The sequence below is a fragment of the Rhynchophorus ferrugineus genome, unplaced genomic scaffold (assembly GCF_030347505.1).
Source record: "Rhynchophorus ferrugineus isolate W39M unplaced genomic scaffold, kcgeb_rfMv2 rfM2, whole genome shotgun sequence".
Classification (NCBI taxonomy): Eukaryota; Metazoa; Arthropoda; class Insecta; order Coleoptera; family Curculionidae; genus Rhynchophorus; species Rhynchophorus ferrugineus.
Genome location: NW_027472581.1, coordinates 23048242 through 23065896, shown reverse-complemented (window position 1 = coordinate 23065896; position 17655 = coordinate 23048242). Strand labels below are relative to the sequence as shown.

The 17655-nt window shown below is 28.9% G+C and overlaps 1 protein-coding gene across 2 annotated transcripts in view; it reads right to left on the bottom strand.

The window, feature by feature from the left end:
* Positions 1-425: 425 nt before the first annotated feature.
* The window catches only part of LOC143191569 (corticotropin-releasing factor-binding protein), an 80453-nt gene continuing 63223 nt past the window's right edge, over positions 426-17655 (bottom strand). For both annotated transcript variants that reach the window (XM_076396778.1, XM_076396779.1), the window contains exons 6-8: positions 14935-15043; positions 9189-9351; positions 426-752 (exon numbers count right to left, since the gene is read on the bottom strand). In XM_076396778.1, coding sequence (XP_076252893.1) covers positions 746-752; positions 9189-9351; positions 14935-15043 — 279 coding nt within the window. In that variant the 3' untranslated portion in view covers positions 426-745. The remainder of the gene's footprint in view (positions 753-9188; positions 9352-14934; positions 15044-17655) is intronic.

Sequence of the window (17655 nt, the reverse complement as noted above, 5' to 3'; positions counted from 1 at the left end):
AAATTAACACGTTTAGCTTATGAAAGATGTGTTAATCAATCAATTTAAAATGATTATTTTACTAAAATGGCTAAATAGCATTTTGAAGCAATAGAACTTATCTTTACTGATTTTAACCATTTTTATATTCAAAAAGCATTTAATGGATTATGATTTAAAAAAAAATTAATTAATGTTAATTAACCATTGTGTTAATATTTAATAATTGTTTTACTCTATTTTGTTTACTTTATGTCGTGTCTGAAAACAACAAAGAAATATCTTTAAAGTCTCGTCTTTGATTCGTTTCCTTTGCAACGACAGAAAGTTTTTTATTTTGAACATTAATAAAATTTAGTTTAAATATTCTGTACAAATTTCTATAATTCTTGACAAATTTCCCCAACAAGTGTTACAGCATGTATAACACTAATAAAAACGCTATGTAATCTTGTGGTTTCCATATATTTATTTCATGGCATGATTTATATACACAACACCTTATGTAGATATTTGAAATATCTTTATTTCATTTCTCATTTACATATTTCTTTTGTACATGTAAATATACTTAATTAACTACATTGTAAATAGTACTTAAAATTAGTTTCTGCTTGTTCGTTATAGTTTCTTTTATTTGAAAATTGAAGACGTCGATAGAGAAATAAGGTTCCTTAATGATGAATTGATCTAAGAGTGGAGTGGTCTTGTGGAATAACTTGAAATTAATCGGTTTAATGTTCTTTCCTTCCAAGCTGCCTGTCAATTACTTCCTAAAACAAAAAAAATATGCGTTAGAAGAAAATCTAATAGAATTACAGTGATTTCCAACTATAACTAGTGCTGCCCCCTTTTAGGAGTAATTTAAGCACAAGCAGAATTCTATCACCTGTAATATCGCTTACATATACTAAAAATCAATAACAAATAGGCGTTTTAAAATCGAACAATAGTTCTAATATTGAACGCATGTATTTAAAATTCGAAGTATCAATTAAACTGTTAAACAGTTTAATATAATTGCAAAATTAATTTCCAGGTTTTGACATTTCCCTACCTAAAAATAATAGATTTCGACTTAGTAATATTGAGTTATTCTGTATATACATAACTTTTGTTGCTGATATAAACACAACTGCTAAAGAAGCGTATCAGGTGCATTTAAAAACCTATAACGATACAACTTCATTATACCCCAATTGTCGGTTTTAATTGTTAATTTTAAAGTGGTGGTTTTAAGGCAAGGACAGAGAAGATACTGGAGCTAGAAAAAGGCTCGAAAACAATGAATTGCGACACTTATTAGACTGAAGTCTGGCTTAAACTCTCAATAAACTTTCACACAGATTAATAGCTTTGAATAAATTATTTTAACATGTTTGCATATGATCGAAAAGATCACAAAATGAAATAACACTCAAAATTACGCTTTTGTGACTTGTTATGCAAAAAACGAAAGTACTCTGCTGCTCATATTGTGATTGGCGACGAAAAGTTAATCTACTATGTCAATTTCGCAAAAAGTCATCAGTTAGTCCATAGAACACAGAAGTGGGAACACCACGGTGCATCGAAATATGGAGCTTCTACCTGAATGTAACCAAATGCAACTGCTACTGCAGATCTAAGGGTACACTGTAGTAGATCAGGGTAGCAAGTTCTGCCACACTAAGCCTACTAACCAGGTATAACGCCTTTTTAACCATCTTCGAAAAAGGAGGAGGTGCTATGTTTGGCTGTATATATATATATATATATATATATATATATTAATGCATGTTAACCGATTTCTCCCTCAATTGTAGGCCGATTTTCTAAATTATTTTTTTATTCGAAAGAGTACAGTTCCGAGGTGGCTCCATTGAAATCAGGAATCAGTTTGGGTAAATCGAGGGAAACGCTCAAATTTCAAAGGCACGTACAAAGTTTTCACATATTTTTTATCTAAAATAATCAGATATGTGGGTATAATGCTATTACTGAGCTGGTGTGACGGAAAATCGGAAATCGTTCAATGCAAAAGCCATTCAGTTTGTTTTTTAAGCACTACTATAGCATATAAGACCTCGTAGAAATATCGTAGACAACTGCTTCTATGGTGTAATTATTAAAGCGTTTAGTTCCCAAACGGAGGTTGCGGGTTCAATATCCGACGGGGACAATAACTTTTTGTTGTTGTTTAGTTAAAATATTTGACAAATCATCTAGGCTAGATAGCGAACCCGGGGGCTTGAAGTCCTCCTTGTTTTGAATCATTGTTTCTTAATACCCATTTTTCCTCATACGGGCTGCACCTTCACTTGGTCTACCATTGTTATATTAAATCAAATAACTGCATAATTTATACTAACACTAAGGAGAAAAACAAAATATTTTTAACAAAAAATTGAACCGACTTCAAAAAATAAATAAGAAACCCAAACAATACAAAAATAATAATACAATTTTGTGACATATAGAAAAAATTAAATTAACAACAAAACAAATCTAAATTAATATAACTGTTTGGGTTCGGCACCGACTTCAAAGTAGTGTCAGTTGGTAGTGGTTAAAATAATATTGTAAATAGATAAATAGCTAAACTAAATTGTGTGTATATAGTAGTAGAATATAAAATACGTTTAGTAGAGAGGTTAAATAAGATTTTTGTTTATTTTTATATAGTTCTTACAACGATTATTATATACATATTTTAGATTAAAATGTTTTTTTGTATTTTAATTTTTGTAAAATTTAAGTTTGATCATTTTTTAATTTTTGGTGAGCTCCTTACTTATTTTTTGATGTGTGTTAAATTTTTTTGCTAAAAATATTTTAATTGCCACTTGTTCATATTGTTTCAGCATAGCTGAACTGGAACATAATTTCGAAAGAAAATATTTTGATTGATATATCTTATACCAATTTTGTCACAAGAAATTTATTTTTAAAGTGAATAAAGGTATGTAAAAAGTGGCCAAAAACATTCTTTAACCACTCAATGAAATTTCTGAATGAACAACTATGTTTATAGGCATAACTGCTGTATATAAAACAACGTCAAATACCGGGAAGTTCATCAAGTAACAATGCATCCATTGCACATTACCATTTCGTATGAAGTTTACTACAGGCTACAGAGTGATGATAACAATAAATTTACATGTATAGAGATATGGATATAAGGGTAGACAATAAGTTCCAGTAAGATGGAGCTCTATTACATTATCGATACCACGATTTTTACTCTGCATCAACAACTCAAGGGTATAGTAATCTCTCACAAAGATTCAGGTCATCTTTACTGTTTTTATTGAAGTTTTTCCTGTACTTACAGGTCTTTAAGTTATCATACTCTATTCAACTATTCTTTAACCGAAACCGAATATATATATATATATATATATATATATATATATATATATATATATATATATATATATATATATATATCAAAAACATACTTGTTTCGAAGAAATCATATTGTAGAACCTTATTTCATAATAATGCCAATCTGAATTATTAATTTAATTCTGTTACATGATTATAAATAGTTACCACTGACAGTTTATAAAACTTTTTTAAACAGTTAAGTGATTTTATATTATATGTATATAGTTCATATTTATGTTATACAAATTTGTAAATAATAATAAGGAATAAGTACAAATAACAAATTATGATGATATTAATTTTAACCATTTAGGAAAAAGAAAGGAAAAAATAGGAGAAAAACATAATAACTTTGCATTTTAGGTACTTACTTTTTGTCTTAAAAAATATGAAATGCGTTGAAAGAATGAGTTGTCAAAAGGAATGTATCGACAAACTTTTTCCGTTAAACAAAAGAGATTTAATAGGGATTCAGCAGAATTAATTCTTAAAATTTTTAATAACATTAATACTTATAACATATAACATTAATAAAATATGATATATTTAGTAATAAAATAAGTAGTACTTAGTACACTTATTATATTATACAAATAGTAGTAGTATTATTATACAAATTGTAGTATATAGTACAGTTAGTAGATAGTGTAAATAATATAATTTGTGTATTACATATGACTAATATATTATGAAAATAATTAATTATAATTTGTATATAATTATGCAAGCTCAAAAAAACATTACAATCTAACGTTTTGCAGTAATGTAAATTAATCATACAGTTAGTAGATAGTATAAATAATATATTTTGTGTATTACATATGCCTAATATATTATGGAAATAATTAATTATAATTTGTATATAGATATGCAAACTCAAAAAAAAACATTACAATCTAATATTTTGCAGTAATGTAAATTAATCGTTGGTCGTTAATTAGTTGTAAAGATATCTAGTAGAAGAAAACAAAAATTTCTTATGGTATAAAATTATTATAATTATTATTATATAAAAAGCGAGACATCTAAATGTATTCCAGTCAAGAGTTAAAGGACCCTATCTCGCCATTTAAAATTAATCAATAAATTAGAGGCTACTAACGTTTCTAACATTCAGTAAATAGTTTTTTCTCTTTGTTAATCGCTTGTCTTTTTAATTTTGCTAATAAACTAATATAAAATTTACAAATATACATAATTGTAATTACTTTATGAACCCAATGACATTTCACGGCATTGTACAGAATTAAACTCGAGTAAACTCTTCATCTTATATGTAATATAAATGATACTAATTTTAAACCATATTCCTGTGAAGACAACCGGAACAAATCAAAATGACAACAAGAAAACCACACCAAACGTATAGCTTAAATCGTATTGTATTGTATATACAAATATTATTCCACCCTCGATGGTTTAAATAGAAGACACTTGTGTAATTATGTAATGAAACAGACAAGTATATGTCCGTAAATTCATTCAAGCATACCCTCCTCGTAGAAATGTGATTCTGCTTAATGAATGAATCCAATTTCAGAAATTACCAAGTTTATGTTGTTATTTTCATAACTATAATGGATTTTTGACTAATTAATATTCTCTGCAATATTTTTTTTCAGTTATAAAATGTAAATAAACCGATGAAACATGTTAAAATAATTTAATATATGTGATAATGAATTCTGTTGGACTTATTGATTGTTAAACAAGACGAGCGGATAAGAGTTCAAGTGCTTCAGAGTTTCATGTTGAATATTTTGCTATTTCAATCTGCAAGGAAATGTACAAACATTATAAACTGTAATAAAAAGTTGGAAAAAAGAGTAACATGTCAATATTAAAGTATCAAGTAATATAACTATGAACAATGAAACGATATTACACATCAAATAACGAACTAGAGCTTATCATGGCAAAACACTTCTTCAGAATACCACATTATTAATTTGCAAGTTAAGCCTCAGTACATTTCGGTCAATGGTACTCAGCCTGACAGAAGAGCAATTTTATTATATTGAAGATATCAAAAACCGTTTTATGGGTTGTCTTCAAAAAAGACGAATTTTATTAAGTAAGGAAACAAGTCTAGGTTTGAGCGCACCAATTTCCATTTGTGAGAATTGTTGACTTTTGATATATACAATATATATAGATATGGCAAATGCATTAAGGCGAATACAGTGATTAAAACCAGTTTTACGAAGAAATATGCATATAGGTCTTAGCAGGACCAACTAAGGGGAAATAAAGTGATATCAAAATGTCTTTACAAGGAAACACTGTACCGAACACAACCCGAACCTACAAATTATTATAACTGTCTACTTAATTGTAGTTTTGAATCCTTATATAAGCTTAAGCTTAATAATACAAGCATTAAATTTACTATAATGTTAAAATAAATTATATTTGATAACAGAATTTTTATTTAATTATTTTATTTATATTAGAATTTTGTTGTATGGCAAAGGCAAACTGAACTAAAACTCAGAGTTGATACGGCAACATTGCGACGTTTTGACGTCGCAAATTTAGATGACGTATGTACAAAATATCTTTGAATAGACTATAAGTAAACTTTGTATTATATTGATAAATTGTTACCCCTGTATGGTGATCGTATGGTGTACATATCGTATTAATATAGATAAGTTAAATTGTGACAGCTTATATCGTATCACGCCATAACACATACTGTTGACTCTGAAGGCACCACAGCAAATAGCCCGCTACATTGAAATTGGACGATTGTAAATTGCATGTATTATAACATTATACAGTACATCCTCGTTATATTACTGCTTTATATTTAAAACGAATAGTTAAGAAATAACTAGAAATTGACAGAGGAAAGGGACCAAACCAAAAAAATATATTTTGATGATATGAAAAATTTAGATAAATAATTTCTTGTTACTCCATACTAGTTGTATAGAATCTCCACATCCACCATATCAGTCAGGAATTTTTACGTATATTTTCTCAATAACTTTTACAATTAACAATTTTAACAATTACTACACCATTAGTAATTAAGAGAAACCTGTGTATACATTATAAGCTTCTCGTTATAATTCAAAACAATCGGCAGATATATCGGTAGTCATTATTCAAAATATTAACTAATTATATTGGAATATGGACAGAAATATCGCTGTTCGACATATGCAGGCGCCAAACGTCATAGTCTTGATGCAATATGGGACAAACCAGTAAATTAATCAATAGGCACAAAACAACCGAATTAGAGTTTGCTACACTGCGTATCATATATCGAAAAATCTATAATGTTCACAGTGATGCAGTATTCGAAAAACTTCCATTTTTAATTAATTGAAAAAAATTTTTTTGATATAACATTAGACCACCAAATATATCCTTATTTGTATTATAGTATAAATATAGATGAAGTAGATATTCTTCATCAATTCACTGCATATGTTAGTTATCATATTTCTCCATGTAATTGTTTTTAACTCTATCTACCTTTTGATAAATATAAGCAGTTCAGTTTTGAAAATTAATGCAACTGAGAGTAGAAGAGAGAAGGTGAGGGTATTTTTTGGTTTAATAACCAATATTTCAACCAACATTTTTATCTATATTGAAAGTTATTATTATTTTAAAGTGCTTTGTGACGTTTTATACATGGGTTGGTATATATATTTTAAGCGTTGGCAATACTAAGTGATCCTATTCCCCAACTTACGTTTTCGATTGGAAGTTTGATCTTAATGACCATTTTAAGACCTTCTTTAGAACGTTTAATTGTTTCAATACAAATCGTATTGTTTACAGTGACTTGAAAATGTTGTCTCCGTGAAAATATAGAGTTAACCTGCGAACGTGTTCGAAGTGCAATGATATTTTACAATTTTCGAAGTGCATTATCAAGAAAGGATTGGATCTATCAACTTACTTCGACTTTTGATCACTATGAAACGTTGATATTACGTCGGAATTTAGTTATTGTAAGTGAACCTTAGGGGCAAAAATCATGAAGGTCTAAAATCAGTTGTTGTACCGTGAGATTGAATCATCCTTGGGCCTTGGAATGACAAGCATCAATAAGATACTGCGTGAACATTTGACGGTAAAAAATATTTATTCACGTCAGACAAATGCCCAAAAAGATGCTTGTGTTAATTAGTGCGAAAAAATGGTCTACAGCTTGTGCATCAAAAACTGTGTATACCAATCACATACAGTAAGTGGCCAAATTATTAGGCACAGTTCTCGTAATTATGTAATTTATAGTTTAGTCATAATAGTAACTTTCTAAAACAGAACGCCTAATCGACATCATGTAAAAGAAACAACTTCAATGGTCTATAAAACATCAAAATATGACTGTTGCAGACTGGGGTCGAGAAAGTATACATTTTTTGAATAATACAATTCCTCAGTAATGATTTCTTATTATAGATACTATTAATTTACAGGCTTGCTTATTCGATGAATCAATCTTCCGAAGTTTGATTGAAAAAAGTTATTTATAAAACGCCCGTGACGAGATGAAATATTCCATGTCAACTGCCTTGTAGAAAGGGTTAAAAATCCGGTTATTATCATGGTGTGGTCTGTTATCTCTTTCAAAGGCATAGGACTCCTATACATTGTAGAAGGAGCAATAAAACAAGACCGATACTAGCGAGTACTAGAAAACCAGTTGTTACCGCAATAAGTGGTTTCCTGACGATGACTACTACATTTTTATCGATTATTGGACACCTTGTCACAAAGCCAGCCAAGTGTTACTGCATATTTGGCGGCAAAAAATCATTTTTTACCTTAGTTAGGGTATTCGTCAGACATGAATCCCATAGGAAACATGTGTGAACTCACTAAACGGGCGATTGCAAAATATTAGTCTTATCAGAAAATGGTATCGCAACTCCAAACTTCAGGAAGTTGCGAAAACATGTACTGAAAACATGCCCATACGCATAAAAGCTCTTATTGCAGCAGAGTGCCATCACTAAATATTAAAATGTATTCTATTATCTTTTATCTATTATCTTTTATCTATTATTCTATTATCTTTTAATAATAAAACTGTTTTTTATATTTTTTGTAGTTTTTATTATCCCAATAGAAAACTGATAAACATAAAAAATATATAAGAGACCCCCAACCAATCATTTATTACAGAAATCCGATTAAACCAGAAAATTAAATAATCTCAATATTGACCCTAATAATTTGGCTTTTGTTTATTCCTGCATATCAAAAATAAGTTGTGTTGATAAAGTAGCCGTTGCTGCATCCGAAAACCATGTCTTGGCGGTATCTCAATCAGGTTGAGAAAAATGATACGGAGATTGATTATTGAATGATTGATTGATTGATGTGTTACGAAAATTAATTTCGCAAAGAATATTAAAAAATATAAAATAGCTTCATGGAATCTTAATGAGGAATCATTTGTTGGTGAATTGCTACTTCTCCTATGGGACATAAGACAAAGTAGAAAGCAGTAGATAAGCGAAAGCCATGGAAGGAAAATTCAAGATGAGCTATCTACAATCGAAGAATGGAAGAATACTTTGAAAAACAATAGAGACATTTTCGTCATTTAAATACTCTCTTATCACGATTAGGTTTAAAATATAAGTAACAAACCTTGTATTTATATGTATAAAAAGTAAATTACGTTTATATACCAAACTATATTGATTTAGCCGTTAATATTCTAACTCTTCATCTAGAATATAATGACTAATATTAACTTAACATTTCTTTGAAGCTATACTATTCATAATAAACTATAAGTTCTTACTTTTAATAAATATAATTACAATGCCTACTAACAGTAATTAGCATGTAAAACTTACTCTTCCAAATCCAAATCCTCAGGAATACATATTACGCTCATGTATGCATTGATGTCGTTCTCAGTCAGTTTCCTAAAGTTAATGGTAACGGAATTGTCGTAGGCGCCGCTTGAAACGAGCCGGACGCTGGTAGTTCCACATCCGATGTAATCAACATGATTTACTGCAAAAAAAAACAAGAAAAATACGTGATTATCTTTCAAATAAACGTTAAACCTGCTTTATTTCAGGTCACATACGCGTTGTACAGAGAAAGAAGAATTAATTCTATTTCAATCCTATTGTGACCATATGCTGTCGGATTTAAGAATGAGGGAATCGCAAATTCCGCTGACCTATTTCGTATCCCGGTAAAGAAGCAAAGGAAAAGGACAAACAAAATTCCGAATCAGATTAAAAGATTTTCTTCTGCGCTGTCATAATTATTGAACGTATTCACTTAAGTCTTGGCTTATCTCTTGGCCATTATTAGGTTCAACTGAAAAAGTTTACAATTAAAAGTGGGAACAGTTTCAAATTTAATCAAAGTTAATATAAATCGACTTAAACTGATGGTTCAAATAATTCCTAAAATTGCATAGAATAATATATTTGGACAGTAAAATAAAAACTATAACATGATAACAATAACATCCAAATAGTGATTTTGTTGTGATATGTATTTATAATCAAAAAATGTTTAAATGACAGGCTTCCGGAACCTTATCGCAGCGCCACCTACCGAGTTCAGTTGTAAACCCGCCCTTCTCGTATCGACAGCAACACAAAACTTTACCACTGCACAATTGAAGAATAAATACAGATACACAGATTACAATAACTCGAACATGTATAAAAAATTTCTCACGGACTTCTGTTGCGAAATCGACCTGTTGGCTGAAAGATACAGTAAGCAGCTCTGAATCAGATATGGATAACAACCATAGAAAGTGATCTGAAAAACTGATTCTAACCTCTGAACGTAAAATTATCTGAATCCAGAACGGTTAAAGCCGGTCGCCAACTATAGCGCAATTTGTTAAGGAATATTTGAATTCCTGCGACACCAACAACATATACTGGCTTATAAATAAATACTCTCAATGATCACCGTCTATGGATTCATTATGATCATAACAGAAGGTACTAAGAGCAATGATAAGGAATAACAATAGAACATGTTTTGTTAACCTTAAAGGATGAATTTTAAATATTTTTAATTTAGCGATCAATTTACCATTATTCTGAAATTATAAAATATTTTTAAGTAGAACAATTTTTTTTCACAGGCATACATCTTTTAGTTCTTAATATGAAAGCAGTATAACAGACTCATACATAATAAATACTATAAGATGATAACAATAACACCCAATTGGTCATTTTGTTGTGATATATTCTTATAATCGAAAAATATTTAAATGACAGGCTACCGGAATCTTATCAGAGAACTGCCTACCGAGTTCGGTTGTGAACCTGCAATTCTCGTATCCACAACAAAACAAAAAATTACTTCATAAAATATTTTTTACAAAAAAATTTAACCGACATCAAAAAATAGATAAGAAACTCACTAAAAAGTAAAAAATAGTCACATTAGGATTTATATTAACCTATCTACTACACGTGTTTTAGATTCTACTACATACACACAATTTAGCTTAATACCTACCTGGATCTATTTATCAACTTATAATATTAGTGTAACTACTACCAAGTGATCGGCTTGAAGTGGATGCCGAGCAACGAATAAACAAATTTGTTTGTTTAGACTCGGCGCCTACTTCAATACCTTATCTATTTTTTGAATTCGGTTCATTTTTTTTTGTTAAAAATACTTTTTTTTATTTCTTTAGTGTTAGATATTTACTCAATAAATTACGCAATTGTTTTATTAAGTATTAAAATGGATACCCCAAGTAAAAGTACAGCCGGAATGAGGAAAAATAGAAATAAAGAAGCAATGACTGTAAACAAGAAACGTTTTAGGAACTGGGAGTCCACTAACAGGTCTAGGTTTTTGGCAAATGTCCCTATCAGACTAGAACAAATAAAGCTGTTGCCCTGTTGGGATTTGAATCAAGGACCTCCGCGTGTGAACGTTTGCTCTACGAATTATACCATAGAAACAGTTGCCTTCAACATTTCTACGACATCTGACTTGATGTGGTTATTGCTTAAAAAGCAAACTGAACACTGAACTACTTCGGATTTTTCATCACATGAGTCCAGCAATAACATTATACATCAATATCTGATTATGTCAGATAAAAAATATGTGAAAACATTGTGCATGCCTTTGAAATTTGACGTTTTGCCTTGATTTAATCCCTTCATCAGATCATATTTTGGTTCCAACGGAACTCTGAAGTGCACTTCTTCGAGTAAAAAAAGAATTTTGAAAACCTGTACATAATTGACGGAGAAAATAGCGAACAGACATTAAAAAAAATATACAGCGGAACATAGAACCTCCTTTTTTGAAAGCGGGTAAAAATGAGTTTTACTGTTTCACGCGTTCACAGTTATGACAAATAAGTCAAATGAATCCCAAAAAGGAACATCTATATATTAATCGATTTAGTGACAATTTTGCTTCTATTTATTTAGCAAAATGGGAGCACTCTGAATCGAGAAATTTGGTGGAGTTAAAGCTTATATAGAGTAAGAATTTTTAAGCCTAATTTTTTTTTTTGTAATATGTATATCTAATGTAATAAGATATATGCCTCTATGTTATTTTATTGTTTGAATGTTGTATCAATTATTTTGATTATTAACTCTATAGACCCAAGGTTTGACAAATCAATACTTAATTGCATAAATATTAATTAATTTTTTAAATTGAATATACAAACATGTATTACTTCATTTATTGTTCCATATTTATGTTTATTTGTAATATAAAAGTAAGAAAATATCGTGTATATTTATATTTGATACTATGGTATTAATGAAATTTTCTGAAAATAACCTTACTGACGATACTTTGTTATAATGTTCAGTGGCATAATATAATATAATGTTAAATAGCAATTTAAACGTACCAGTATTTTATTGGTTACTGAAATTTAATGGAAGTTAGATTTACTTAAATATTATTTAAAAAAGGTTAGTAAATGTTAATTCTTCAGATAGTTTGCATATATTTCGATATGTTATAGTAAACAGACATTTATTATTTTAATTAATGTTATATGTTATATAAATATATTTATTACTGATATTATATTGAAAATACTGTGAAAACAAGTTCTAGGAACTTACCATCAATAATTGATTCCCCTTAATCTGTTAATTTAAAAAATTGTTGTCTAATTTCGATCATAAGGTAATCACTAATAATATATATATATATATATATATATATATATATATATATATATATATATATATATATATATATATATTAGACGATTAAAACTTGTACAAACTTTAGATAATAGGATAATTTACTGTATTAACAGCCTGGTAACCATGTAAAAACTATACTTTCCTCAACGAACTACAAAACAACTAACGTGGTTAATGCAAACATTCATGAAATGAGATTAAAAGGCAAAACTAAACCTAACTAAAATTTTTCAATCAAAATTTAAACTCGCTTAAATAAAGCAGCAATTATTTAAAACTATTTCCTAGTATTCAATAATGTTATCTAAAAGATTAATTTAGTATCTAAATAAAATTAAGGACCTAACATATTGAATTTTAGCGTAATTATTTAATAGAAATGTCATCACCTTTGTTCTAATAAAATAATTAAACAAACTGGATGTTTTATGTCATACTACAGATTATTGAGACTTTCGGTATCTTCTTAAGAATTAGAAACTTTATATTGGCATAAATATATTAGTAAAATTTTGGCGATTTTCTTCTACAACTGCTTCATATCGTTATCACATTATAATCGACTGTATCAAATCCAATAGAAAGCTCAAATCAAAACTTTGTAACACAAGTTAACTTGTTTTTATCCAAATTTACACAAACGTAATCGGATTCCATCGAAAAACGAAATTAACCAAATTACAAACATCATAAATAAAAGGAATATAAAGATTCAAATTAAACCGTCACGTCGGCGTGTAAATTGGTATATCTTAACAAACGAGATCAAAGCTAACTCCAAAATGATAGCATTTCGCCGGAATTATTGTATTACATATTGTTTAAATATGTATATTATTTAAGACAAGATTTTTTATTTTGTCTTGTATGATGTGACGCTGTAAAAGCTGGATCATTTGGTATTATTACAAATTAATCAATATACAAATTTCCAATATAAATCAATAAAGTATTAATAGTTTAAGTAAACATATATGACATATAATCTCAAAATGAAAGATTTCACATCGAAACTCCACTTTGTAATATTATCAAGCACATAATCATCAGAGCTGCGTCTAATGTTACATGTACCACTTCAATTAAGTAAAAATATAATTAAAACATTAATTAACTAAAAATAATAACAATATTAGAAAATATTATTCAAAGAAACCTAAAACTAATCTCAAAACTATATCAATTAAAACTACTTGAGGTATCTTACAATGGTTCCATTAGCTGCGAGTGCGAAATGATTTGACGGAAATTCATATGAGATTCAATGATCTTCACCAAGGAGATATCGACTATTACGCACAAAATATTTTAAAAAACAGGCGTAGCGTTCAACATGATGCTACTTCTTGACCAATCTGATTTTTGCTGATAATAGCATTATATTTTCAGGTATAGAGGATGAGAATTCTTCATGATATGTTTTCTATTTTAGAGCCATATGGTTTAATAATGAAGAAAAAACGAAAGTAAGAACCCAGCAACAACAAATATTAACAATATCGCAAAAGGATCCAGTTAACAAGTTCAGCAGCTAGTGCGTAATTAGTAATATAGAACAAAGTGGCTAAACTGCAAGAGCATTTACTTCACTACAGCAGCGCGTGTGGAATAGAGGAAATTTTACAATTAAGACTAAAAGAGTATATTTCGATTGCTTAACTTGCCAATCTGTATATGTGGCTTCGAGACTTGGACATTGTGACAGTCATAAATATGCAACATTGATGCTTTTCATATACGATTCTTAAGGCAAATTGCATGTTTCTCTCCTAGATCATTATAGAAATGAAGTAATTCGTCTAAAGTACGATAACCACTGCACAGTGGAGGAATAAATACAGACACACAGATTACAATTATTTGAACATGTATAAATAATTTCTCAGGGACTTCTGTTGCGAAATCCACCTGTTGACTGAAAGATACAGTTAACTTCCCCGAAAAAGATGTGGATAAAAATCATAGAAAGCTATCTGAAAAATTGATCTTAAAGTCTGAACGTAAAATTCTCTGAAGCCAGAATGGTTACAGCCGGTGGGAAACTGTAGCACAATTTGCTAAGGAATATTTGAATTCCTGCTACACCAACAACACGGACTGGCTGATAAATAAAGACTCTTAATGACCACCGTCTATGGATTCATTATGATGATAATAGAAGTTACAAAGAGCAACGATAACGTATAACAATAGAAAATGTTTCGTTAATCTTAAAGGAAGGGTTTTAAATATTTTTAATTCAACGTAATTTAATTTAATTCAATCAATTTACCATTATTCTGATATTATAACATATTTTTAAGTTCTACATTTTTCTTTGACAGGCATATATCTCTTGGCCCATAAGATAAAAGCAGAATAACAAACTCATATATAATGCGTAAACTTTACTTTTCCTCTAGCGTTTAGTTACCTGGTTTTGAGCTTAGCCCACATAGTGTATCAGCTATATCCATATTTAAGTTGTTTAATCCATTTGATCCGCCAACTTGGATGTAATCGTCGAGTCCCCTTTTTAGACACTAAAAGAAAAGAAAAACACTCTTTAAATTAAGTAAAATTATAACAGAGATTATGGATTATTTTATCTTGGTTTAATATCATTATGTACGGGTTGGAGGTATACAAATATTTACGCATATCTTGATTAGGAACGACAGTTGAAAACAATATTTTACTAAGAGCTTTCGCAAACACGAGTAGAAAAACGAAAACAAACGAAAATTTTAATAAGGAAAAACCATATAATAACACTGAAGTTTACACAGCTTAATCTTAACGTGCAAAATAAAAGATACGCAGACGTTGTGGAAATGCATATGTTTTTACTACAACTACAATAATTATATAGTCCAAATGTGACTTAATTTTGAGGGATAACAATTTTATGATTTTCTCCTTACTTCTGAGGATATCCATTGACATTATTTCCAAGAAATTTTACTTATCGCCTGTAATTTATAAATAAGAATCTTGGCAGCTAGGATAGCTTGTTTACTGAATGGATCATGATTTTTATCACTCTAGAATAAACGGCATATTTTAAAATTGCTTTCTAATTTTTAAGAAATACTAAACAGATAAAAGTGGAGATATATAGAAATAATCTGAATATGATACATAAAATATAAGATGCCCATTAGGAAACGAAATACTTATCAAAATAATTTTAGAAATAAAAAAATATAACTGTTGCAAAGGATGAAAGAAAGAGCTATAAAAAGTAATGGCAAACAAAATTAAATAATGACATGGGAGTAAACAACAAAAAACACTCAAGATGTTTAACAAAAACTACTGTTAAACTGATCCTAACAACACAATAAAGAAGAAGCAAAAACAACGTTTTTAATATGACAAGAGACAATTAAGAATCGAAAAATTAAAATAAGTATCTATAATACGAGTAATGCGAGGAATAAACTAAAATTATATAAAGAACAATTGTCAGTTTGAAATGAATTTGAATGTCGGTCAGTTAAAATAAATAAACTATACCACAAACCCCATGCCGTATATTTTAGAAATGTAGTAAATGATTACATCAATGAATTAAATATTTATCTAATTCAACAATCTAATTTTATACCAGTTTATAAGATTTATTAAAATGTTTTAATTGACTAGTTTTATTTAAAAATATTAGCTTACATATACTTTCACCTTTTTCCACTTTAGAAACGTATTTATTGAGATACCATTAAATTTATAGAAATATTATAGATTTATGGCATATCGGTACAATATAAAACTTTTTGGTACTCCAGTCCGTTCTTGATACTCAATACCGTTCTCAGTGACATAACATAAGTTTGATGTGTTGAAAATGTGATTTGTTGAAAATTATTTATCTAGTAGCCTAATATATAGTCTATTTAAAGTTTTTTGTACATACGTCATCAAGATGTTTAATGTATTGCCTGTCCCAATATGTAAATTCGTTTCAAAATCTGACAATATTTTCCTTCTCATTTTATTCTAGTTAACCCTAGAGACCCAATGCTGTTTGAATAGTTCGAATACGTAAACACATGTCAAAATGTGTCAAAATTGTCCGGTTCTCAGATGTATGCAAAATTCTTGAAAGCAATAGTGAAAGGAGGTTATAACTCTAACCTATAAACTATTGGGTCTGTATAATTAACTGTAATTTTTAAATGTACTATAATGTTAAAATAAATTGTATTTGATAACATTTTTGTTCAATTATTTTAAATTAGAACTATGTAATTAGAAATATGTCAAAGCCAAACTGAAAAAAAAAGCTCCATCAACCCTGAGTTTCGGTTGATCACAAATTTAAATGACGTATGTACAAAATAACTTCGAACAGACTTCGTAGACAAAAAATCGAACTAAAAAAACAATTATTAAAATGTTTTTAAAAAAATCAACCACAACTATTTATATATTGATTGGTTTTTTTTAGTGACAAATTACATATTAAAAAACAGATCTATTATTTACATAGTAAGAATACAAATACATACGCGTATTCGAATTCAATGTTTCATCGAAGTTTCAGACCAATCGATAGAGAACTTTATTCATTATCAAATTAAAATCAGTTCAAAATAGCTATGAACTCACGTCATCACGACGTCGAATTTATTACCAATTGCAGTTTGTAAATTCATTCTAAAATGATCCCGTATGCTTCCTTCTCATTTTATTCCAGTTAAAAAGAGACATAAGACTGTCTGCTTCGTCTGAGCACGTAACCGAATCAACTATACAATTCGCCTTGTCTAAAATATCCCCAAAATTCTTCAAGACACTAGTGATAATAATTAGAGGTTATAAATTGGCTAATATTGTTTTGGCCCTTTGCTTGTTTTGATGTCTTGATACTTGAAGACTTGATACTATTAAACATCATGTTTCAGGGAATATTATTCTAAAAAGTTTTAGGATATTGCATTTGCAGTGAATATTATTATATGTAGTGTAACTAATTAACTAGTTAGGTTGTTTAAAGATAAACCGTTCACATGCGAATCGGTTGACGAATCAAGTTAACTAGAACGGAATCAAATACATGAAATGTATTAAAAACGTGAGTAGTTTTTCGATATTGTATTCTAAACACAATCAGAATTTAATAGAATTATTTTGAAAGAAATTGTTGATCTGG